Raw genomic sequence first — 26,281 nt, 5'->3', positions numbered from 1 at the left:
AACTGAAATCAAATTGAGCAAGGGTAGCAGAATCTAGCCCTGTATCTTTAGTTGTGAAAAACAAAAAATAAATGCTTTAAAAGCAAACTCATATTTCACCGTATCTTGTAGGAAATATGGCTTGTGTGTTACAGAACATGCACACCAGTTTCCCATAAGATTTGCCGATACTAGCAAAAACATTTATGACAGTATGTGATATAGGTGGATGAGAAGATGATGCTCTTTCTTAATTCATTTGCAATATCCCCTTTTCAATACCCACTTCATTCATAAAACTGGCTTGAAATCTTTCCTCAACAGATAGTCTTTGTCTAAATTTGTTGGTGATACACTGGACAAATGTAAACTTAGATCTCGGAGGGAAAAAATAAAACAAAAAAAGAGTTGTAGACAAGAAATGTTTATTGAAAAAGAAAATAAAATGAAAGACAGAAAATGGTTGGAAGCACAGCACATTAAGCTAGGAATTTAAAAACATCTTACATTCTGCCCTAATGGCAGCACAGTTAATAGGGACAAAGGGACGTCTTGCTGCCTGCCGCAACCGGAGGGTATTTTTGCAGACCTGACGGGCAAGTTTTGTCAAACACGTCGTGTGAAGGAAGAAGGCTTGGCGCGTTTTCACCGCAGACTTTGGACTACCAGTGTTACGGACTGGCGTACCCTGTGTAGCCTGGCGTGACATATGAGTTCTAATACGGGGATCCTGTAAAAAATCATAAAATACACACAACTAAAACGCAACAAAAACCACCACAAGAGTCTCAAACAGCTACCAAAAATCCCGTTACCAATGGTGAAATATAACAAAAGACATCTAAAATTCTTTAATAAAATTACCAAAATTGAGAGAGAAATGAAGAAATTAGCGTATTTCCCCACACAATTGAAGAAGAAACATTGCAGGTCATTTTGCTTGTATTTAAGCATCAGAAATAACCACACAGAATTCACTCAAAATTTGGAGAAGTCCAGAGGACTAATGATAGGAATATGAAATACCATATAAAAAGATTTGAGTTTTGGCATTTTATAGATACCAACACCATTTGATTGATAAGGTGACATTGGTCACCCACCAGAGATGCATGAAGGAGGACTTTTTATTTTTTTTTAATTTAGGACCCTAGTCACAAGGAAAGTTGGAGGGTGAAATTAATCTCTGTAAAAAGACAGCTCAAGGCCTATGCACCATTCATTAAAGACTTCAAAAGCAGACTTCAGTAATGCATAAATCTTGTGCTGGATCTCTGCTCAGATGTGACTTTCACTCAGGTTCCACTGAGTACCGTGTGGCGGATTTTGCAAGGGAGTAACTTTATACAAAGGAGTAAATGTTTGCTGTCCTGGTCCTTTAGACTGTAAAACATAATGGGCCAGTAAAACCCTAAGTCTCACTCTGTGTTTTGTAAAGCACTGAGCACAGTCAAACCCGAAATAAATATTAATAAACTCAATACCACAAAAAGTATAAAATGTTCCGTTTCTCAGCACAGGCTCGAGAAACATTACATGCCACATTTTAAAAATCACAGTAACTTCTGAGAAACGTGTCACATTTATAGCAGAAACATTTGCCTACATAATCCTACCTCTGTGGTTTGACAGGGAGATAGTTTCTCTTCTTCTGTCTGAGTTGGCATTTTTAGGCCACCATATTTCTTCCAATAAATCCAGCAAGATGCACACAATCTACACTGCATGTTAGGGGGACCCCAAGAATACCACTGATGAGACTGTGTGGCTAAGAATGAGAAAAAAAAATACAGCTGAATTGATGTATGTTGCATTACATATAATAAATTTAAGAACACTATATGCTATTACTATTCCTCGAGCATTATTAAAAGAAGTACTACAAATCTATCAGAGTAAAAAACAGAACTTATTTTAAGGTGATTTAGAGGTCTTATAAAACAATTAAAAAAAATTTAAGGGAAAAAATAATCAACTTCCCTATCAATTTTGAACTTGAGATCCCTAAACATTAGGAAAAGACTAATTTATTTCCTCTGTTTTCAATGAAGCAAAAGAAAACAATGCCCCTGAACCCAGAATAGGTCAAAACTTTTGTTTTTTTTATGTATCATACAAAACTAATGTTTATGGACCTGATCCCAGCCCCCATTAAATCTACTTTTGAGTAGTCCTATAAACTGGCCTAAATGAAGAGCTTTGCACAGAGAAATCTCCCATCTGGAAGACAGTCAACCATATATTTAATTTTGCTTTCTGTATGAAACATTGTTAAAATTGCATTTGGTGTTCATGATAGAGAGGTGAACAGCGAGGGCACTTTTTATATAAGCTTAGTCACAACTCTAAAAATATATCTCATCTCTTTTTAAGTCCTCAATCTCTTTTGAGCTGAGACCACTACCGGTCCCAAATTTTGTCATATTCTCTCTCATTTGTGCCAAGTTCTGTGGTGAGGTTTGCTATTTAGAAAAGTCCACTAGGGACCATCCTAAACTCACAAAATGCATTTGCACTTGTGACCAAAGTCAGGATTTGAATACAGAGCTCCAAAGAGAAAAGATCACTGTACCAACTCCAGCACATTACCTTGAGTCCAGCTCCCAATCCATCCAACTATTACAGTTTTTAAATAGGTCATAAACTTGGTCTAAAATATTGAAGTTAATCTATTATAGTGGTGTAGTTCGGATTTAAGAGTTAAATATGCAGCATTTCTCAATTCTAACTATCAAAAAGAAATCAACCTACACTTTGCTTGGAATGTGGTAACAGATTCAACAAATGCATCTGTTTTATCAAAGGGTGCAAATTAATACTGGCAAAAAACCGCGCCACAAATGTTCAGATGACATCTGCACTCTTAAAACTCACACACACAAAAAAATCTTACTTACCATAGCAACTTTCACAAGCCCGGCCTATTAGTGAGGTCTGTGCCTGATAAGATGCTCCCATAGCTCCATTCACTGCACCTGGTTTCCCACTGTTGCTGGATAGTTGATTGGGATTTGGTTTGTTGCTTTAAATAAAATAAAAAGTAATCTCTCAGAAAATATTTTAATAACCAGTTAATTAACATGAGCTAGATTTCATTCTATGTTTCTGGTTTATGAACTACACCATCTGTAACAAATTCTTCTGAGTAACAAAATTTCTATGTTTCTCTAATAAATTGTTTAGCTTACAGACAAAAACAAGCTGATTATATAAACAGCTGATGAAAGGCTTTGCAAGACTAAGGTCTACATGTAAAATGCTGGAACACAGGTCATCACTGAGTTCTACATAGTACATTTAGCCTCCCTGCAACACATAATGCTTTGGAGATATCCCACTGCACAGAAAACAAAGATGTTTTTCCAGAAAACCAAAATTTATCTTCACACATCAAGACAAGGCTGTGCTGAAAAAAATTGGTGAATTCTCCACTGCGACAAATGTGTGAAGATTTATAACCTGTAAAAGTGATACATTTCATATAGTTTCATCACCCACAAACCCCAAAGTCCACTGAATAGTGGAAATGACTAAATTCCTGAATTACCAGCAAAAATCTGTTTTTGCTAGCAATGAAAGAGACATTCGCTCTCAATATCTTTGATGATCTAACTTGCTCTCCCAACTGGCCATAGTAGCCAAAGGAGCAGAGGATGGTAGAAACAGACCTGTTCTTTCTTCCAGTAGCAGAAGGTTCTTTGCTGAGTACCTCTGCTCTTTTCTTTAAACCTTGTGCTGCTTGGGGACTTCCCAATAACTGTAGTCTCGAGTTCACAGTGGACCTCTAAAGCGTCAGAAAGCACAAAATTTGAATATATAGAGGAAGCCCTAAAGCAGTACCGAGTTTAAAAAGTGGATTCTAATAGACAGGGTCCAAAAATGACTGGCATGTGTAAAATAATTTTGGGATGTGGAGTGGGGAGGGAAGTAAACAAGGGCTTGTTTGGAGAAGACCAATTTACCAAACCAATTTACATAAAAGCATAAGGGGATTTGTTATTATTTTGTTGATTAAAAAAAGTGGTATATAAGAGCTAAGCAGCATTATTATTATTGAACCAGTCTGCCCATCTTTCATTTTTACATGTGAAAATGGGTAGCCTCGCATAGACCTACTTGCCAAAGCAGAAATAAAATTCTCTCTCTTATTCAACCTAATATTGTACTAAGAAAAGGCACAAAACGTTCACAAAGAAAAAAATATTAATGCATACACCAAATGCTAAACTCAAAATAAGGAACATTTAAAGATAAAACTGAAAGCTATTGTTTGTAGGGTGTTGCTGTGCTAGTTCCAAGCTATGAGAGAGATAAGGGGGCTGAGATATACCTTTTATTGAACCAACTTCTGCTTGTAAAGAGAGACAAGCTTCCGAGCTACACAAAGCTCTTCTTCAGGTCTGGGAAAGGTACTCCCAGCGTCACAGCAGAACACCCGATGGAACAGAGTCGCAAAGCGATCACTCCATATCTGACCTCTCAGCCCTCATCCACAAAGGAAACCTGCACAGCACTTTCAAAAGACAACCCTAGGAGCTTAAATTCATAACTTCGCTAAACTCTAAAAATCATGGACTCAGAGACACTGGTTTTATGTATCAAAACAACAATCTGTAACTCACTAACCCTCCTTTGCCCTATGACTGCAAAAGGGGCGACTCATGGGTGAGGCACAAAGGGTCAAGTGCCCCTAGGGTGACCAGATGTCCCGATTTTATAGGGACAGTCCCGATATTTGGGGCTTTGTCTTATATAGGTGCCTATTACCCGCCCACCCTGTCCCGATTTTTCATACCTGCTGTCTGGTCAGCCTATGTGCCCCTACAGCAGCCGGCCCAGGTGGGGAGAGGAAGGGGTGGGGCCACAGCCTCTTCCAGCCATGCGACCTGGGATGCTGCCTGGTGCAGCGCAGTGGCTGACTGGGAGAGCACCTGGCTGCGGCAGCAGCAGGCTGCCCTCCTCCCACCCTCAGCTTCTGGGGACAGGAGCCAACTCTGAGCATGGTGCGGAGGACTCTGACTTGCTTGGCCGCTGTCCCCAGAAGCTGAGAGTGGGAGGAGGGCAGCCCGCTGCTGCCGCAACTGGGTGCTCTCCCAGGCAGCTGCGGTGCTGCACCAGGCAGTGTCCAGGAGAGGCTCTGGGGCCGCAGCCGAACATACCAGGGGAACCAGCGCAGCGGGAAGACAGAGCCCGCCCTCCCAAGGTAACGTGGGATGGGGAGCGGACAGGGAGATTGTGGGGGCCCCGAGTGGGGAGGAGTCATGTGTGGGGGTCATATGGGGAAGTCATGTGCCCCCCCACAACTGGTATCCCCTTTTTGTGCCTCCCACGAGTCGCCAATTCCACCTTGTATTTAGCTGTGACGTTCTGATTACTTTCCCCGAACCTGAAGAGCTCTGTGAAGCTCAAAAGCTTGTCTCTTTCAGCAACAGAAGTTGGTCCAATAAAAAAATATTACCTCCCCACCTTGTCTGAAATAAAAAGGATGGTATTCTAACCAGGAAGTACATTTCTGATGGAGTGAACGTGTCATTACACGAGCATATACCAATTAAGTAAAAAAGAAGATTCTGCTCTTAACTACATTTGTTGGGAGGAGCAAAAAATTCCAACCTTTTATTAGTTTAAAGTAAAGTAAATTCGCTGAGGAGAAGGGCATGAAGCAAAGAAATTTAGGGCCTGATTTAGTAGTTCTTTGTTCAAGCAATATTCCCATTGATTTCAACACGTTCTTCCTGAGTAAGGACTGAAGGATTAGGCCATAAACCAGTGTTAGTGTTTTGGCTCTCACACCCCCTCTCAGCACCGAACTACTACTGAAGTCACTGGAAAGAGCTTAGCCCTGGTCTACACTAGGACTTTAGGTTGAATTTAGCAGCGTTAAATCAATGTAAACCTGCACCCATCCACACGATGAAGCCCTTTTTTTCAACTTAAAGGGCTCTTAAAATTGATTTCCTTACTCCACCCCTGACAAGTGGATTAGCGCTTAAATCGGGTCGAATTTGGGGTACTGTGGACACAATTCGACGGTATTGGCCTCCGGGAGCTATCCCAGAGTGCTCCATTGTGATCACTCTGGACAGCACTCTCAACTCAGATGCACTGGCCAGGTAGACAGGAAAAGAACCGCGAACTTTTGAATCTCATTTCCTGTTTGGCCAGCGTGGCAAGCTGCAGGTGACCATGCAGAGCTCATCAGCAGAAGTGACCATGATGGAGTCCCAGAATTGCAAAAGAGCTCCAGCATGGACTGAACTGGAGGTACAGGATCTGATCGCTGTATGGGGAGAGGAATCCGTGCTATCAGAACTCCGTTCCAGTTTTCGAAATGCCAAAACCTGTGTCAAAATCTCCCAGGGCATGAAGGACAGAGGCCAGAACAGGGACCCAAAGCAGTGCCGCGTGAAACTTAAGGAGCTGAGGCAAGCCTACCAGAAAACCAGCCGCTCCGGGTCAGAGCCCCAAACATGCCGCTTCTATGATGAGCTGCATGCCATTTTAGGGGGTTCAGCCACCACTACCCCAGCCGTGTTGTTTGACTCCTTCAATGGAGATGGAGGCAACATGGAAGCAGGTTTTGGGGACAAAGAAGATGATGAGGTTGTAGATAGCTCACAGAAAGCAAGCAGAGAAACTGGTTTTCCCGACAGCCAGGAACTGTTTCTCACCCTGGACCTGGAGCCAGTACCCCCCCGAACCCACCCAAGGCTGCCTCCTGGACCCGGCAGGTGGAGAAGGGACCTCCAGTGAGTGTACCTTTTAAAATACTAGACATGGTTTAAAAGCAAGCACGTGAAAGGATTAATTTGCCCTGGTATTCGCAGCTCTCCTGGATGTACTCCCAAAGCCTTTGCAAAAGGTTTCTGGGGAGGGCAGCCTTATTGCGTCCTCCATGGTAGGATACTTTACCACTCCAGGCCAGTAGCACGTACTCGGGAATCATTGTACAACAAAGCATTGCAGTGTATGTTTGCTGGCGTTCAAACAACATCCGTTCTTTATCTCTCTGTGTTATCCTCAGGAGAGTGATATCATTCATGGTCACCTGGTTGAAATAGGGTGCTTTTCTTCAGGGGACACTCAGAGGTGCCCGTTCCTGCTGGGCTGTTTGCCTGTGGCTGAACAGAAATGTTTCCCACTGTTAGCCACGGGGCGGGGGAAGGGTTGAGGGGGTAGCCACGCGGTGGAGGGAGGCAAAATGCGACCTTGTAACGAAAGCACATGTGCTATGTATGTAATGTTAACAGCAAGGTTTACCCTGAAAGAGTGTAGCCACTGTTTTATAAAATGTGTCTTTTTAAATACCGTTGTCCCTCTTTTTTTCTCCACCAGCTGCATGTGTTTCAATAATCACAGGATCTTCTCCTTCCCAGAGGCTAGTGAAGATTAGAAAGAAAAAAAAACCGCACTCGTGATGAAATGTTCTCTGAGCTCATGCTGTCCTCCCACACTGACAGAGCACAGACGAATGCGTGGAGGCAAATAATGTCAGAGTGCAGGAAAGCACAAAATGACCAGGAGGAGAGGTGGCGGGCTGAAGACAGGGCTGAAGCTCAAATGTGGTGGCAGCATGAGAGGAGGCAGGATTCAATGCTGAGGCGGCTGGAGGATTAAACCAATATGCTCCAGTGTATGGCTGAGCTGCAGCAAAGGCAGCTGGAGCACAGACTGCCGCTACAGCCCCTGTGTAACCAACCACCCTCCTCCCCAAGTTCCATAGCCTCCACACTCAGACGCCCAAGAACACGGTGGGGGGGCCTCCGGCCAACCAGCCACTCCACCACAGAGGATTGCCCAAAAAACAGAAGGCTGGCATTCAATAAATTTTGAAGTGCTGTGTGGCATTTTCCTTCCCTCCTCCACCACCCCTCCTGGGCTGCCTTGGTAGTCATCCCCCTATTTGTGTGATGAAAGAATAAAGAATGCATGACTGTGAAGCAACAATGACTTTATTGCTTCTGCAAGCGGTGATCGAAGGGAGGAGGGGAGGGTAGTTAGCTTACAGGGAAGTAGAGCGAACCAAGGGGCGGGGGGTTTCATCAAGAAGAAACAAACAGAACTTTCACACCGTAGCCTGTCCAGTCATGAAACTGGCTTTCAAAGCCTCTCTGATGCGTACCGCGCCCTCCTGTGCTCTTCTAACCGTCCTGGTGTCTGGCTGCGCATAACCAGCAGCCAGGCGATTTGTCTCAACCTCCCACCCCGCCATAAACGTCTCCCCCTTACTCTCACAGGTATTGTGGAACCCACAGCAAGCAGTAATAACAATGGGAATATTGGTTTCGCTGAGGTCTAAGCGAGTCAGTAAACTGCGCCAGCGCGCCTTTAAACGTCCAAATGCACATTCTACCACCATTCTGCACTTGCTCAGCCTGTAGTTGAACAGCTCCTGACTACTGTCCAGGCTGCCTATGTATGGCTTCATGAGCCATGGCATTAAAGGGTAGGCTGGGTCCCCAAGGATAGCTATAGGCATTTCAACATCCCCAACAGTTATTTTCTGGTCTAGAAATAAAGTCCCTTCCTGCAGCTTTTGAAACAGACCAGAGTTCCTGAAGATGCGAGCGTCATGTACCTTTCCCGGCCATCCCACGTTGATGTTGGTGAAACGTACCCTTGTGATCCACCAGAGCTTGCAGCACTATTGAAAAGTACCCCTTGCGGTTTATGTACTCGGCGGCTTGGTGCTCCGGTGCCAAGATAGGGATATGGGTTCCGTCTATGGCCCCACCACAGTTAGGGAATCCCAATGCAACAAAGCCATCCACTATGACCTGCACATTTCCCAGGGTCACTACCCTTGATATCAGCAGATCTTTGATTGCGTGGGCTACTTGCATCACCGCAGCCCCCACAGTAGATTTGCCCACTCCAAATTGATTCCCAACTGACCAGTAGCTGTCTGGCGTTGCAAGCTTCCACAGGGCTATTGCCACTCACTTCTCAACTGTGAGGGCTGCTCTCATCTTGGTATTCATGCGCTTCAGGGCAGGGGAAAGCAAGTCACAAAGTTCCACGAAAGTGCCCTTATGCATGTGAAAGTTTCGCAGCCACTGGGAATCGTCCCAGACCTGCAACACTATGTGGTCCCACCAGTCTGTGCTTGTTTCCCGAGCCCAGAATCGGCGTTCCACCACATGAACCTGCCCCATTAGCAGGGCCCATGCTTTCAGAGAAATCTGTGTCCATGTCCTGATCACTCACGTGACCACGCTGACGTCGCCTCCTCGCCCGGTATCGCTCTGCCGGGTTCTGGTACTGCATATACTGCTGGATAATGCGTGTGGTGTTTAATGTGCTCCTAATTGCCAAAGTGGGCTGAGCGGCCTCCATACTTGCCTTGGTATGGCGTCTGCACAGAAAAAAGGCGCGGAACGATTGTCTGCCATTGCTCTGACGGAGGGAGGGGCGACTGACGACATGGCTTACAGGGTTGGCTTACAGGGAATTAAAATCAACAAAGGGGGTGGCTTTACATCAAGGAGTATTTCAGGCAGGAGTTCACGGAGGGTTCCAATAAGAAATGGTGCACCTAAGTAATTGTTCCTATTGGAACAAGCAGGTTGGTCTGGCCTCTGATTGATACATGGCTAGATTTACCTCACTGCATCTTCTCTGTGAGTGACTGCAGTGTGACCTAGAGGAATGAGTCCCCTAAATGGGGCGGGGGGGGGGGAGAAGCAAATGAGTACAAAACAAATCTGGTCTATTTCTTGTTTTGATCCACTCCATCTATCTTTTACATCTTTGGCTGGCAGCAGATGGTGCAGGAGGACTGCAAGCCATCCACATCTCATGGCTGCTCGGCAGAAGATGGTACAATAGGACTGCTAGCAATCCGTATCACCTGCCTGCTCACCGTAAGACAGTTCAATAGGACTGACTGCAGGACTAAAGAGAATGACCTGGTCAAGTCACTCCAAATTTAGTCCCTGCGCCCACGTCTGCCCAGGCGCTCCTGGCCGATGTGGCCAGGAGCACCTCGGACATGACGATGATGGCTACGAGTCCTATTGTACTGTCTGCTGCCACAAGGCAAGGGGTTGCTGCTACTGTGTAGCAATGCCGTACCGCGTCTGCCAGCACCCAGGAGACATAGGGTGACGGTTACCTGAGCGGGCTCCATGCTTGCCGTGGTATGGCGTCTGCACAGGTAACTCAGGAAAAAAGGCGCGAAACGATTGTCTGCTGCTGCTTTCACGGAGGGAGGGAGGGAACGGGGGCCTGACGATACATACCCAGAACCACCCGCGACAATGTTTTAGCCCCATCAGGTGTTGGGATCTCAACCCAGAATTCCAATGGGCAGCGGAGACTGCGGGAACTGTGGGATAGCTACCCACAGTGCAACGCTCCGGAAGTCGACTCTAGCCTGGGTACTGTGGAAGCACTCCGCCGAGTTAATGCACTTAGAGCATTTTCTGTGGGGACACACACACTCGAATATATAAAACCGATTTCTAAAAAACCGACTTCTATAAATTCGACCTAATTTCATAGTGTAGACATACCCTTAGAGTGGTGGGATCTGGCAACTACCTCCCATGTACTAGGGGAGCTGTACAAGACCAGAATACCCCACAAACCAGGCAACCGTACTACAGCTATCTCATATTTATCCACTTTGGTGTTCCTGCAGCTACTTCTGATACACTGGTTACTGGCCACTGTCAGAAACAGGATACTGGACTAAACCAATCCTAAATCTGATCCAGTATGACAATTCCCATGTGGGAACACTGCCTACTTTCCCTTAGGGTCATTACTCACCCGCAGTGCGAAAGGGCTCAAAGCTACACATCCAAGGTGCAACCTACACCTCTCTGTATTGACTTCAATAAATATGCTGCAAGGATGTTGAATGTGAAAGCATTATGTAAGTGCTAATTATTTATTTTTATTATTTACCTGCCAAAACCATCAACGGTAAAATAATTGCGCTACGAATACCAACTGCTAATGATTGCACACTCATATGATTATTCCCAGAATACTGCTCTGACTTTAGGATGTTATAAATGATCCATCATCCAAAATTATTAACATAATTTTTAAACTTTTTAGTTTATTAGTATTGGTTTAGGCTTTAAATAACACCCACTGAGACATTTTCTAAAGGTTGGATTCATTAAAAGCTAAAATCTATTGCAGTCTATCCGCTACCTTGTACTATTAAAACCGCCTTGGATGAGAGTTTGCATGAAAGACACTATATAAAATGAAATTGTACTGTATGTAGTTTACACAGGACTTTACAGAGGTCACACTTTTTCCCGGTATTCTGTTCTCTGCACATGTGCAGAATTACCAATTATGTCAATAGGAAATCCATACACATATGGAAAGTAGAACATAGTGGTGCAGAGTTTAAAGGAGAATTTTGCCCCTAATCCTTGCTAGTCCCACAGCTCTGAGGAAATCATTAATGTGAAAGACATGAATTATTGCTCATTCCCATAAACCACATGTTTACAAAAACAGACCTTTAGCATGAAATTTAAATACAAAAAGCTAAATAACTAAAAACATTATGAGGCTAAAACACAAAAATAAAAAGAGTTTGTTAATAGGGCTTAGTTCACAGAGAAGGGATTTAAAGCTGTCCATAGCCTTATCATTTAAGGTCATAATGTCTTTCTTCTCTTATCACCCTAATTGGTTTAAGAATATACTGTATTGACAAGATAAAACTATAATTGTAAAGTAGAAGTATCTGGTTTAACAAACAATTGCTTAAACTTTGAAATGTTGCATTTATTCACATATGTAACAGCACTCTATACAGATTCTAAAGAGATTACTTGGCAAAATCTGCTTTATAAATGGCAACAAGGGCACATTATGTATATTACCAATCCACACAGCATTTTAACCAGTCTAGTTCTCTTTGGTTTTACTTCTATTTATCTTATTCAAGGAAAATGGTGGACAAGAACAAAGGGATGAATTAAATACAAGGGCCTCACAAAGAGAGCATCATCATCAGTCCTTGCCTTAATCATGCTGGGTGTGTGTTATAGGCATCCACAATCAAAATCGTATGTAAATAATAAGCTGTAGGAGGATCGAAATCTTAGTATCTGTCAAGTTACTGTAATGTATTTGTTTTATCTAGCACACTTACATATATCCAGAGCATCATCAAGTCAGGTCCATTTTCACTAGTCTTCTGACAATGGTATGTGCATTTTTTAATCTATACATTAGGTCACATTAATCAAAGAGACAAAGTATAAACATTTGCTATACTTACTAGGTTGGGATGTACACTTGTTTCAATTTACTTTCTGCTTCAGCTGCCTTCAGACGTTTCTAATTGAAAAGATGAATGTATTTTTAATACACTATTAATTTATCACTGCAAACAAAATATTTAAAGACAACTTCCACTTGGCTTTTGTATGATCGCAGAGGCCTTAAGTGTAGACCCTAATAACGCAAAACAAACATCACTGCAATTCTTTACTATTTTTAAAGCATAGTATATTCCACTCAATAAAAAATTCACAAACACCAACAAAAAATATTACAGCAGATCTAATTTTACAATACTAAAGAGAGCGAGCAAGGGAGAGTGCACACAACAGCCAGGAGTCAGCATTCACGTTATAAAATACATAATTCTAGCTCACTTTAGTAGGAGAATATGTATGACTACACTACAGAGACTATAACAGCATAGCTACATCACCACAGCTGTGCCGGCATAACCCTATACAGCTTAGATGCAGCCTACACTGACAGAAGGGGCTTTTCCATTGGTACAGGAAGACCCCCTCCCCGAGCAATGGTACCTACGTCAACAGAAGCATTTTTCTGTCAACAAAGCCGTGTGTCTACACTGGGGGTTAGATCAGGATAGATATGTTGATCTGCAGTGTGGTTTTTTCATGCCCTGGCTGATATAGTAATTCGACCTAACTTTTAAGTGCAGACCAAGCCGAAGAGAATTACAGAAGAGTACAGGAAATGGAAAATAATGAGGAGTACATGATGAAACTACACATCTACAGCACTTTTGATTGAGCATGTATTTGTTCAATCAAGGCCAAGGCTGCGATTTTCAATTAAGCCTATGGGAGTTAGGTGCCTAGCTTCTTTAGACTCTTTTGAATACTCCAGCCCAAGAACATAAGAGCAGCATGGCAACTTTGTTACTGCTAAAATATTCTGTTGAATTTACTTGATTATGATTTTGTTTATATTTGCTACCAACATAACTCTCAAACTTAAGAATGTGCTGTATACTCAAACTAGCATTCATAGCTTATTTGTGACTATCTGGCTTATCTTCACAGACATACAGACAAAACAAAAGCTGTTCATGGGGCATGTGGTAACATAAATAATGTCTGATGCTGTGAGATTTATATTGTAAAAGAAACCCCAGAAGATAATATGATTTATTACTGAAAATTCCACAGTATTAGGATACAAGACAGCACAACCAAGGCATGGAATCTTGGAAGTTAACAGAAAATATTTTGTTTTTCCCCATCTTCTAAAAGAGCATGTTCTAGAAATCACCAATTAAATTACACTGCATATTGGGTAAAAACCTGGCTTCACAGGAATGAGAGTTTTGACATTGACTTCAATGAGGGATTTCATCTGCCTTATTTTCACTGTCTGATATCACCATATATGGGGAGGTTTATGACTTTGGCTTTGTTCCTCATAATACATGCAAACAAAACATTGCACATGACTGATTACACATCATAATGCAATACCTGATATAAAATTGTGAATGTGACAAGTATTAAACCCTTTGGTACCATAATATTCTCTAGTTTTTGATCAATCAAGATATAAATGCACATGCATAGAACCGTGCAAAAAAACCACACGGGCCATCAATCACAACAGCAGCCAACTGGTGTTTTTAGAGTAAATAAAGTTCACATGGGAAACATCCCAGGCACTGTGAGAAATCGCAGTTTTTGAAATGTTAGGTTGAAAGAGCAGTATAGTATAGGCTATTGCAGTAGCCTAACCTGCAGTTGATGTATCCAATGACTTGCACCATCACTGAAAGGATTCAATGAATCCTTTGTCTACATATATTACATGTATACATTTAATATCAGAGATTCAAACATATAAAAAGTACCTAGCTTCTCCTACAACATCTATAAAAAACAAGTTTATAAAGGAACTGAGTCTGTTTCCTTTTAAAACAGCCAATTAAATTTCTACAGGAGATGGCAAAAGAGTGACAACATTTGCCAAATCTCTTTATAAGGAGCCAAAAAAGTTGTCATTAAAGATGCAGTGTGTTTACTTGAGCTTTGCAAAAATCCTGCCAGCCCAGAAAATCCATTCTATAATTTGAACAAAGGACCATGAGAGAACCAGCTGAAATGGATTCAGTGATCAGCTCTGGTTCCCCTCGGAAACTGGATTCCAATTTTCTATAAAGGGCACCTTGAGGTGACTACCCCTCCCATCAGAAAAGTTGATCTTGACTTTCTAGATTACTAAGTGCAGGAGGGATCTCTAAGTGTCATAAAGGCATTTGAAAACCCAGTACAAAACAGGGCACCGCAGACAGACCAAATGGCACCCCAGGCGTCTTTGGCACCTCCCCTCCACTTGTTAAACTTTTGAATATCTTATTTTGTATTGCATTTGTAGCCAATTTCATGACTTTGATGCACGATTTATCCCTGTCATATAAAACGATAAATTTGCACACCAGGATCTATAAATCTGTATTTATTCATGCGATATATAAGCAAATAAAAAAATAATTTTCTCTAAGTTTATAGAAACTTTTTAATTTTAAGAATAACTGAAATGTACTAACATCAAGAAATTGAACTGTGCACCAACATTGGGTGGACCAATATTGAATAGTGTTATAGTAGGTGATAGCCTTAGAACCTGAACCTTAGTTCTTTAGTTCAAAAGATCACTTTTTTTGTGTTTGCCCTCACAACCTGAACAGAAGTTTGGCGCCCTCCATGCCCAGCATTCCAGGTCGTTGCTTGGGTCGTCTGCCCCTAAATCTGGCTCTGACTGCTGCTGACACCAGCTGTGCCCATGGCTCACTTCCACACCACTTCTGCAAGGTCCTCATGGAGTGGGAAACAAACTTTGGAGGAAGGGTTCTCTGAAAACTGAAGCAGACCCTTCCTCAGGTCTTTCTGCTTATGGGTGTCAGTCTTAGACATATCCAGGACTTCAGATACTGCTGCTCCATGAGAGCCAGAGATCTCATTGGCAAACACACCGACGTCCTCTTGCAATGGGGGAGGGACTTCCCCCCTCAAGGAAGAGCTCCTTCTCCTCCTAGCTCTCATGGACTGTGGAAGGCTCTGACACCCAAGGAAGTGCCCTGGGATATCCTTCAGGAGGAAGACCTGGCTGTGCCCCAGGGCAGAGGGGTAGCAGGAATCGGGCCTCATCTGCCTGAAAGATCTCTTGTGGTGAGAGGAAGTACAAACCTGTTGCTCAACCATGAAACCCTGTGGCTTCTGGAGGAGAGAAAAAGTGCTATCCCCATACCAGGTAAGGAATTAGGGAAGAGCAGGCTGAAGCTGGCATGGAGGTGGGGACTCCCAGTACCTCATACCTTATTGTGTTCTTCTACAGATCTCTGCCTTGGCCTTGACACCCATATTAGACGGGCCAGTGTCTACCTAGATAAGTTGGGGGGAAAGGAGGCTCCTCTTTTGGAGTCTCTTCTCAGGAGGAAGGTTTCAAGAGGCAGGCTGAACACAAAGGCCCTGACACAGATGGCAGCAGCTTATTTTATAGATGCTGCAGTGTTTGGTATGATTCTGAAGGAACTGCTTCAACCACTAAGGTACTGCTCTTCAGCCAGGACCCCACGAAGTACTGTGACACAGATGCAGCTTGCAGAAAGAGTGTAGGCTGCAGAGACGAGGGGATGTGCTAGGAACAAAGTGCTTAGCAAAAGCTAGACCAGACATATCAGTGCCAGAGCTGAGGAGCAGCAGCAAAAATGGGTCCTTACCCAACAATACTTATAGTCTGACTTTCCAGCTGATGTGGCAGTAAGTGAATGTGCTGTTATGAAATGGGGACCCAACATATGGGAACCAGCAGTGACAATCAACAGATAAATGGGTGGCCTTGAGAGGTAATTGGGAAATCTTTCAATAGACAAAGTATCTTCATTGTCACTGCAAACTACCATTCAGAGGGCTCATATATTTCACAATTTTGCAGCATTCATCCCTTGCTGCAGAATTACACTCCTAAAATCACGTCTTTCATGAAATAAATGCTCATTCCTTATGGTGCCTGACATAATCTGGATAATGTAAGCACAGTATAACTGACTAGGTTGGCACAGACTGGAAAAATAGCTCTGAAGGTGTGAACTGCCCCATTCATCTTAGTCAGGGCCATCTGGATTCCACAACTGTGGTATTTGGCATTTTTCTAAGATACCAGAGAATCTAGCATTCTTGCTATTTTCCTGCAGTCAAACATATAACTTTTTGTTTCATATCTCCCAGTCCTACTGTGTCCGCTCATCATCTGCCTCTTGCTTTCCAGTTTCCCTACAAAAGCAAGTTAATTGGATTGCACTGTCTGTTCCCTGCACTGCTCTATGGAGACAGATAGCAGGAGTTTGGTGAAGCATGGCTGAAGTCCACCTTGCAGCCAGCCACAAAGCAGTGGGAGCCAAAACGTTGGGCAGGCTGGAGAACAGGCTGAGGCTCAAAGAGCCTTGGACATGAGTTTCTGATGCTTGCTACAAGTTCCCCCCATCCCTGTCACATGTGTGGGGAAGAATGCTTGGAGCTGGCCTGCATGGACATTTGTTGTACTTGAGGCCTGTGGCATGCAACCAGGCTGCCTGGAGAGCACAGAAATAAATAATAAAAACCTTGAAAATAAACAACAAATAATCACAAATAATCACAAATTCTACATAAATATGCATTTTCAGCTACGAGTCTTAGCTTTATATTTGGGTGAGGAAGTGAAAAAGAAGGGTATTTCATTGTGACAGACGAAACAGAAAGAAGAGACAAGAATTCATTTTTGGCTCAGAGATTCAACTTAGTAGAGTATTACGATTCAGTTCAGAAAATCACAACTTAAAAGTAGGATTGTCGGATCAGTGCCATGTCCTTGAATGAAACAGATCCTCTTGGCACTATGCATTGAGAAACTAAGGCATAATCAGGGGCAGATGTCACAGTGGAACCCCTCTGATGCTATGGCAAAATAAAATAAAAGTAAATTTTAAAATCCTCTGAACAGAAGGAAGGCCTGGAGAACATGCTCAGATAGATCTAATGTTCTCATCTCTCTAGGGAGAAGGTAAAGTCACTATGAAAACCCTCTCTTTTCAAGGAATGTACTACAGTAATTGCAGAATACTGGAAGAAGAAAACATTGTTCTTTGATAAACGTCATAGGTACAAATTTTATACAATTTCTATACAAAAACTGGTGTGAGACTTAAGACCACAGAATAGCTAAAATGATATAGATTGACACAACCATGAGTCTCTGTCTCTCACACACCCCCCTCACGGGTGGGCAAAAAGAAAAAGGGCTCCCCTCACAATCCCTAAGCATTAGGTCACCAGAGCAAGAGAGGAAAACTAGGTAAAGGAAGAGAAGCGGCACCACAGCAACCCATAAATCTTAAGGGCATTTGCAGGGGGAAGAGGGAAACAACACCCCCACAAAACCCCCCCAAACCTGAGCCTACACAGAGGATAATACAAAAGAGAGAAATAAGCAGTATGTGGTAGCTAAATTTCAGTACTGGCGTTGGGGTTGTGTGGGAATGACATTTTACCAAGTTTTCCTTCTTTATTTACTGAAGTGGATCATATGTATTCTTATATGAAATAATTATACATACTATTTTATGTGTAACTTAAATTTGCGGGAATGACGGCCAGATGCATGAAAAATGAAAAAGCAATTTAGCATTTTACATTCTTATTTACTAAAGCTACTGTTAATCTTATACGCTTAGGTATATAACATTGCTCCCTAGAGAGAAGGGCAGAAAAAGGTTGTGGGGGGTGGTGGGGGCGGGGGGGGGGGGGAGAATGGCACTGTATGTGAAAGAAAATGTAGAATCAAATGAAGAAAAAAATCTTAAATGAATCCACATGTTCCACAGAATCTCTATGGATAGTAATTCCATGCTCTAATAAAAATATAACAGTAATGATCTATTATCGACCATCTGAACAAGAACAGTGATAGTGACGATGAAATGCTGGTGGAGATTAGAGAAGCTATCAAAATAAAGAACTCAATAATAGTGGGGTATTTCAATTATCCCCGTATTTACTGGGTACATGTCACCTCAGGAGGAAATGCAGAGACAAAATTTCTCGATACTTTAAATGACTGCTTCTCAAAGCAGGTGGTACAAGAACCCACAAGGGGAGAGGCAAATCTTGATTTAGTCCTGAGTGGAGTGCAGGATCTGGTCCAAGAGGTAACTATAACAGGACTGCTTGGAAATAGTGACCATAATATAATAACATTTAACATTCCTGTGGTGGGAAGAACACCTCAGCAGCCCAACACTGGCATTTAATTTCAGAAAGGGGAACTATGCAAAAATGAGGAGGTTAGTTAAACAGAAGTTAAAAGGTACAGTGACTAGAGTGAAATCCCTTCAAGCTGCATAGACACTTTTCAAAGACACCATAATAGAGGCCCAACTTAAATGTATACCCCAAATTAAAAAACACAGTAAAAGAACTAAAAAAGAGCCACCGTGGCTTAACAACCATGTTAAAGAAGCAGTGAGAGATAAAAAGGCATCTTTTAAAAAGTGGAAGTCAAATCCTAGTGAGGTAAATAGAAAGGAGCATAAACACTGCCAAATTAAGTGTAAAAATGTAATAAGAAAAGCCAAAAAGGAGTTTGAAGAACAAATAGTCAAAAACTCAAAAGGTAATAACAAAATGTTTTTAAAGTATATCAGAAGCAGGAAGCCTGCTAGACAACCAGTGGGGCCCCTGGATGATCAAGATACAGAAGGAGCACTTAAAGATGATAAAGTCATTGCGGAGAAACTAAATGAATTCTTTGCTTCAGTCTTCATGGCTGAGGATGTTGGGGAGATTCCCAAACCTGAGCTGTCCTTTGTAGGTTACAAATCTGAGGAATTGTCACAGATTGAAGTGTCACTAGAGGAGGTTTTGGAATTAATTGATAAACTTAACAGTAACAAGTCACCGGGACCAGATGGCATTCACCCAAGAGTTCTGAAAGAACTCAAATGTGAAATTGCGGAACTATTAACTATGGCTTGTAACCTGTCCTTTAAATCAGCTTCTGTATCCAATGACTAAAAAATAGCTAATGAAACGCCAATATTTAAAAAGGGCTCTATAGGTGATCCCGGCAATTACAGACTGGTAAGTCTAACATCAGTACCTAAATTGGTTGAAACAATAGTAAAGAATAAAATTGTCAGACACATAGAAGAACATAAATTGTTGCGCAAAAGTCAAGATGTTTTCTGTAAAGGGAAATCATGTCTTACTAATCTATTAGAGTTCTTTCAAGGGGTCAACAAACATGTGGACAAGGGAGATCCAGTGGACATAGTGTACTTAGATTTCCAAAAAGCCTTTGACAAGGTCCCTCACCAAAGGCTCTTGCGTAAATTAAGTTGTCATGGGATAAGAGGGAAGATCCTTTCATGGATTGAGAACTGGTTAAAAGACAGGGAACAAAGGGTGGGAATAAATGGTAAATTTTCAGAATGGAGAGGGGTAACTAGTGGTGTTCCCTAAGGGTCGGTCCTAGGACCAATCCTATTCAACTTATTCATAAGTTGATCTGGAGAAAGGGGTAAAACAGTGAGGTGGCAAAGTTTGCAGATGATACTAAACTGCTCAAGATAGTTAAGACCAAAGCAGACTGTGAAGAACTTCAAAAAGATCTCACAAAACTAAGTGACTGGGCAACAAAATGGCAAATGAAATTTAATGTGGATAAAGTAATGCACACTGGAAAAAATAACCCCAACTATACATACAATATGATGGAGGCTAATTTAGCTACAACTAATCAGGAAAGAGATCTTGGAGTAACCATGGATAGTTCTCTGAAGATGTCAACGCAGGGTGCAGCAGCAGTCAAAAAAGCAAACAGGATGTTAGGAATCATTAAAAAAGGGATAGAGAATAAGACAGAGATTATCTTATTGCCCTTATATAAAGCCATAGTATGCCCACATATTGAATACTACATACAGATGTGGTCTCCTCATCTCAAAAAAGGTATACTGGCATTAGAAAAGGTTCAGAAAAGGGCAACTAAAATGATTAGGGGCTTGGAATGGGTCCCATATGAGGAGAGATTACAGAGGCTAGGACTTTTCAGCTTAGAAAAGAGGAGACTAAGTGGGGTATATAAAGGTATATAAAGGTAGAGGTATATAAAATCATGAGTGGTGCAGAGAAAGTGAATAAGGAAAAGTTATTTACTTGTTCCCATAATATAAGAACTAAGGGCCACCAAATGAAATTAATGGGTAGCAGGTTTAAAACAAATAAAAGGAAGTCCTTCTTCATACAGCACACAGTCAACCTGCGAAGGCTAGGACTATAACAGGGTTTAAAAGTGAACTAGATAAATTCATGGAGGTTAAGTCCATTAATGGCTCTTAGCCAGGATGGGTAAGGAATGTTGACCCTAGCCTCTGTTTGTCAGAGGGTGGAGGTGGATGGGAGGAGAGAGATCACTTGATCATTACCTGTTAGATTCACTCCCTCTGGGAAACCTGGCACTGGCCACTGTTGGAAACCAGGATACTGGGCTGGATGGATCTTTGGACTGACCCAGTATGGCCATTCTTATGTTCTTCTTATGTTCTCATTCATTGTGTGCCATTGAGCTTTTCATGGAACGTGAAGAACCGTGGGGCAGGGGGTGGCCAGTGCATCTGGTCAACAGCACAGAACCACTGGGCCAAAAACACAGAACTAAAGAAAGCCACAGCCCCCTCCCCCACCCCATGCGTCGGAGCAGAAGCCACAGCTCAGTTATGCAGAGAACTAAACATGTCGAAGATTCCGTCCTTCAGACCTGCAACCTGTCTAAGCAGAGCAAAGCTCTTTCGTGCAAGCTCTGACTCTTGCTCAGAATTTGGCCTCATGTATATTCTTCGCTGTTACTTCTGTGTGGTAAAGACAAACCGTAACAGAAAGACATGGCTTCAGTTTTGATACTAGAACTTACTTCCTTGCTCATCAACATCTTAAAATCAAAACGACAAAACAGCACCCATAACAGCAGCTATGGAAGGCGAAATAATTGCACTTCATGAGACAGTTAGATGAACTAAAGCAGAGCACTGTGGATAGCCTTTTCCCTCCTCTTCAGCGTTGCCTTATGTGACCTCGCTCATAAAATGCCTCGTTCAGCCATTTAAAATAAAAGTCTCAAAGGATAATGCATATGATGAAAAATTCCATCATTTTAGAATTTTCTCTTTTAAAAAAAGAAAAAAAATGTACAATCGCTCTGGGAACAAAGCACTTTATTTTAAACATGCAACTGTTCAACCCTGTTAAACACCTTTTTAGACTGATAACTAAAGCTGGGAAAATGAAACTGCAGCAAAACCAGATCAGACCAAATTAGGTATTTTAAAACTCCCAATCTCAGAAATAGTTTTAGAATAGGTCTTTTTAAAAAGGTAAAGGAATATGCAAATGTCTACAAAACACTATGTATAAATAGTTTTTGGTACAAGTCCATTGTTTTAAGACTATTACAGAATATTACAGGTCCATTCATACTGAAATAGCCATACAATTACCTGTTGTACGTATCTGTCAGTAGTTTTCCACATATAATAATATTCAATGATGCTAGTCAGCGACTTCCAAGGGAGCTGAAAAACATTTGGCATGAATTAAATACAAGCAAAAAGTGTGTCAGGAAATTTAAATATCCACATCTTATTTAGAAAAAGATGGAGTAAATGTTCTTTGTATGTTAGAAAGATTCAGAATTAATGCAAATAAAAAGGTTAAACAATGTAAAACCTTTACGGGAATGGCTATTTTTAAGTTACATGCCTAAACCATTGGTTCTATATGGCCAATGCAGAATCCAGTGTAACAACACACAGGCAGTACATTTCTCTCACTTTTTTCTTTCTTTTTTAAACGACAGGTAGAGAACATCACAATTAGAACAAATCACTTTCACATGACTAAGAGTCTCACGGGAACTTCACATGTGAAAATATACCAACAGAACATTAGCTCAGTGCCAATATCACAGAGGTTGGCTGTCCCACTATTGGTAGCAATGCCTGTGCTAATGATATGGGTGGGCTGTCATGCCATGACCTTCCCCAGTTTCTGCCTGAAACACATACTTAGGGCCCTACCAAATTCACAGCTATGAAAAATGCGTCACAGACCATGAAATCTGGTCTCCCCTGTGAAATCTGTTCTTTTGTGTACTTTTACTCTACACGATACAGATTTCAAGGGGGAGACTAGCATTTCTCAAACTGGGGGTCCCAATCCAAAAGCAGATTGTGGGGGGGAGGGGGTCATAAGATTATTGTGGGGGTGCTTGCAATATTGCCATCTTTACTTCTGTGCTGCCTTCAGAGCTGGAGAGCAGTGAACGCTGGTTGGCAGCCCAGCATCGAAGGCAGCGCTGCAGCCAGCAGCAGCGCAGAAGTAAAGGTGGCAATACCATACCAGCAGCCACAGAGCTTCCTGCAGCCAGAAGAGATTCCTGGAAGTGGGTCTGAGCTGGTCCTGGGAGCAGCCCATGCAGGGCAAGAGGAAGTCCTGTCCCTCACCAGCCTGGCCAGGACCAACAGCTGGAGCCGGCACATGGTAGAAGCACTCAGTCAGGGTGCCCAAAGTCCTGCCCCTCCGTGACTCCAGGCCCAGCACCCCGGCGCTCAGGGGTTAAAGAGGCCCTGGGCTGGCTGGGGCGGGTGTTGACCGCGGAAACCCCCTGACCAAGGCACCCTGGGCGGTTGCCCATGTCACCCACTTGTAAGGCCAGCCCTGCCTCCTAAAAGTGAGGACCCCCCCAAACCATGCCACCCTCACTTCTGCTCTGAAGGCAGAGCAGCCTCCAGCAACAGCACAAAAGTAGGTGGCAATACCATCACCCCCTACAATAGATTTGCAAATCCCTCCCCTCCCACACATGACACTCTTTTGGGTTGGGACCCCCATGGTTACAACACCATGAAATTTCAGATTTAAGTATCTGAAACCATGAAATTTGCGATTTTTAAAATCCTATGACTGTGAAATTGACCAAAATCAATCATGAATATATACTTATTATATTATTTCATATTTGTATTATTGTAGCACCTAGGAGCCCCAGTCAGGGTCCAGGACCCTGTTGTACTAGGTGCTGCACCAAACACAGAACAAAAAGACAATCCCTGCTCACAAAAGAGTTTATAAATCTAAGTAGAAGACAAGAGACAACAGAGGGATACCGACAATCTGATGGGGGAGTACGAGGAAATAATCGCACAATGTTGGGCTGCATGATAGGCTATGGACTCAGCGCACCAGCAGGCTAGCCGTTGTGAAGCTTTTTACACTAGCAGTTAAGTAGAAACAGAAGGGCCCAGAAAGGGGCAGATGCTCCCATTTGGAGCAAATTTGGTGCTGAGGCTGAAATTTCAGTAAATCTCTGCAAAATCTGGACAACAGACCTATTAGATCTGTGTGCAAAACTGGGCAACAGATCTTCTTATACACCTTTCACAAATGTACATTTCCTTGTCATTAGAAAAGTAAGGATGTTTATGTGTGTGAGAGAGAGAATAGAGCAACTATTTATAACTCCCACAGAATTATCTAGTCCACCAGAACAATTCTGTATTACAAGCAAGGAATTAGTTACACCTATTTTAAAATACATGTTGGACTTTTCCCACAAGAGTTGAAAACATATTAATATTTTGTTTATGATATTTCATATAGACAATAGATTAGGAAATCTAGCCATGCATTAATTGTAATCTTTGCATTCCAGTTATGAGATTAAGGTTACAAAGTCCCAGCAATGCAAGGTCTATTTTCTAAAGTTCCCTTTGCCATTTTACAATGTTGGCATAAAGATGAAATCTCCCTTTAAAAACTGACTCATGTATAAGAGGTTAAGTAAGAGGTTATAATACATAATACAAATCTTATTACTGTTTCAATTCAACAGTAAGCATCAGGATTATAAAATTTTCATCTCCTACCTCTCCTAATTCCACTGCCCATTTTGACCGACACTCTTCCAATGTTGGCCATATTTTTATATATACACCAGATAATGAAACAAAGCATAAATTATTTTGCAATTAATTTTGTGTGTGTGTGTGTGTGTGTGTGTGTGTGTGTGTGTAAATACACGTTTCTCTTTTCAACATTCTTCCAGCTTCTCTAGTAAATAAAAAAATAATAAAATACATTTTAAAAAAATGCTATGTTTTGAGAGAACTCCAAGCAATCCAGGAAGGCACACAGATTGACCTCAATGGACCAGCTCTGCTGAGCAACCATCCAGTACTTGGGTCCATACCTTTTGAGACATTACTGACAGAATCTAATATGTGACAGAATTTACACATATTAGATGATGCAGCCATCAGGCGGTGGATTCTCAGAGGGGTCCTACCACAGTAGCACCAAAGGGAGAGCGGAGATGCACTCACTCAAGTAAATGTTGATTAGCCCCACCTTCCTATTACTTTAGTCTAGCCAATCCTAGCTTCTCCACTGTTATTCATTCTGAGTATGGTCACTGCTAGTTGCACCGTTGTTGATACTGGTGGCATCCACATCAACAAAAAGTACATTTCTCTAAACCTTACTAATAGTTTTCCATGATGTTGCAACACCAATATGAACAGCCATTCAGAGTGCCCCAGTGGGCAACTGCGTTCACAGGATAACATAGGAAGCCATACCTTTTCTACAGCTCTTCTCAACTGAGGAAGCCTGCCTGACATGCTGGGTGTGAAAACCCTGTATTCCAATTGGCTACCCACATGCCTGACTGACAGGTGAAGAGGACTCTCTATTTGTCCAGAAGAGTGTAACCACTTTATGGAAAACTATGAGGAAGGCAAGATAAATGTGTTTTTCAATGGCTGCGTCTGCCACAGAAGTTGTAAACAGCTACAGAACTGTATATTTTCATTACCAAATTTTATTATGCATTGATCACAGGAAAGAAAAATTACCATCTGCAAACAGCTGTGTGATGTTTATGTAAGAGGTAGATTGGCAGTGAGGCAGCAATGACAAGGACGTATAGAGTTGATCTGCAATTTCACTAGCTGCCCCAGGGTAAAGATAGAACCCTTGTTAAGTTTGAAAACGCTAAGCGGGATTTTTAAATATTTAGCTTGGAAATGTACATGCACTTTTAAACCTCAAATCACAGTCCTATACTCTTAATGATTTAGAGCCGTCACATTCTTTTTTTAAACCGCTTTTATTTTCACCCACCAAGACATTTGAGAAGCAAGAGTTATAAATCTCTGGAAAAAAAATTTCATTACAATGAAAATGACGACAAACCCTTAAATTATAACAGCACTAGGGAAGTCACCACAACGAGTGTCTTAACTCTCGGACCAGGGAAATAGTCCTCATTTGGGGAACACAAGGCTCTGTTCTCTTCCCATTGTACTATCTTGAGGTGTGAAGAAATTCAAATGTACTTTCAATCCAGTACATTTATGTTCATTATAAGTTAAAGGTTCTCAGGAAAACAGGAGAACAGCAAGAAATGAGGTCTTGATGAGAAACTGATGAGAAGATAGCAGCCTGACAAATTACTATTCAAAGCCTATATTGGAATGTTATAAAAATATCAGGAAAGTAAAAATTAAATAGTATACAATTGAAATTTCATGGTCTGTTGAAAAGGTAAGGCAAATTCCTTTACTCTAATTAATTTACTGTTATGAACTTACTTACTAATATTAGTTCTTGTACACTTTGAATATGTCAAGCACTACGCAATGCTAACTATTACTAACTACTGAACAGTAAGTAAGGTTGCAAAATGCATTGTCTCTAAAGAGCCATACTGTATAAGAGTGGCAATTGAGGCTGCCAAGTGTTGCAAATTCAGAACTATTCCAAAAGCAGTATACCTTCAAGATGTAATGACTCAAGTGGTCATTACGTTAATTATGATGCTTTTTGAGTGTCAACCAACCACTTTGTCACAACAGGTAATCAAGATTAACCTATACCACATGATCAGCATGTCTAAGCTGACTTCTTAGAACAGAGCTCCAGATTTTCCTTTTATATTAATGTAC

At 41.9% G+C, this 26,281-nt stretch overlaps 1 protein-coding gene across 1 annotated transcript in view; it reads right to left on the bottom strand.

The window, feature by feature from the left end:
* Positions 1-400: 400 nt before the first annotated feature.
* MTA3 (metastasis associated 1 family member 3) overlaps positions 401-26,281 on the bottom strand; it is a 152,054-nt gene continuing 126,173 nt past the window's right edge. The window contains exons 10-14 of the mRNA XM_077811966.1: positions 21,776-21,850; positions 12,236-12,294; positions 2,877-3,001; positions 1,596-1,747; positions 401-709 (exon numbers count right to left, since the gene is read on the bottom strand). Of these exons, the coding sequence (XP_077668092.1) occupies positions 464-709; positions 1,596-1,747; positions 2,877-3,001; positions 12,236-12,294; positions 21,776-21,850 (657 nt within the window). The 3' untranslated portion in view covers positions 401-463. The remainder of the gene's footprint in view (positions 710-1,595; positions 1,748-2,876; positions 3,002-12,235; positions 12,295-21,775; positions 21,851-26,281) is intronic.

The sequence above is a fragment of the Eretmochelys imbricata genome, chromosome 3 (genome assembly GCF_965152235.1).
Source record: "Eretmochelys imbricata isolate rEreImb1 chromosome 3, rEreImb1.hap1, whole genome shotgun sequence".
Lineage (NCBI taxonomy): Eukaryota > Metazoa > Chordata > Testudines > Cheloniidae > Eretmochelys > Eretmochelys imbricata.
The sequence above is the reverse complement of the archived record's forward strand: the minus strand, read 5'-3'. Positions and strand labels throughout refer to the sequence as shown.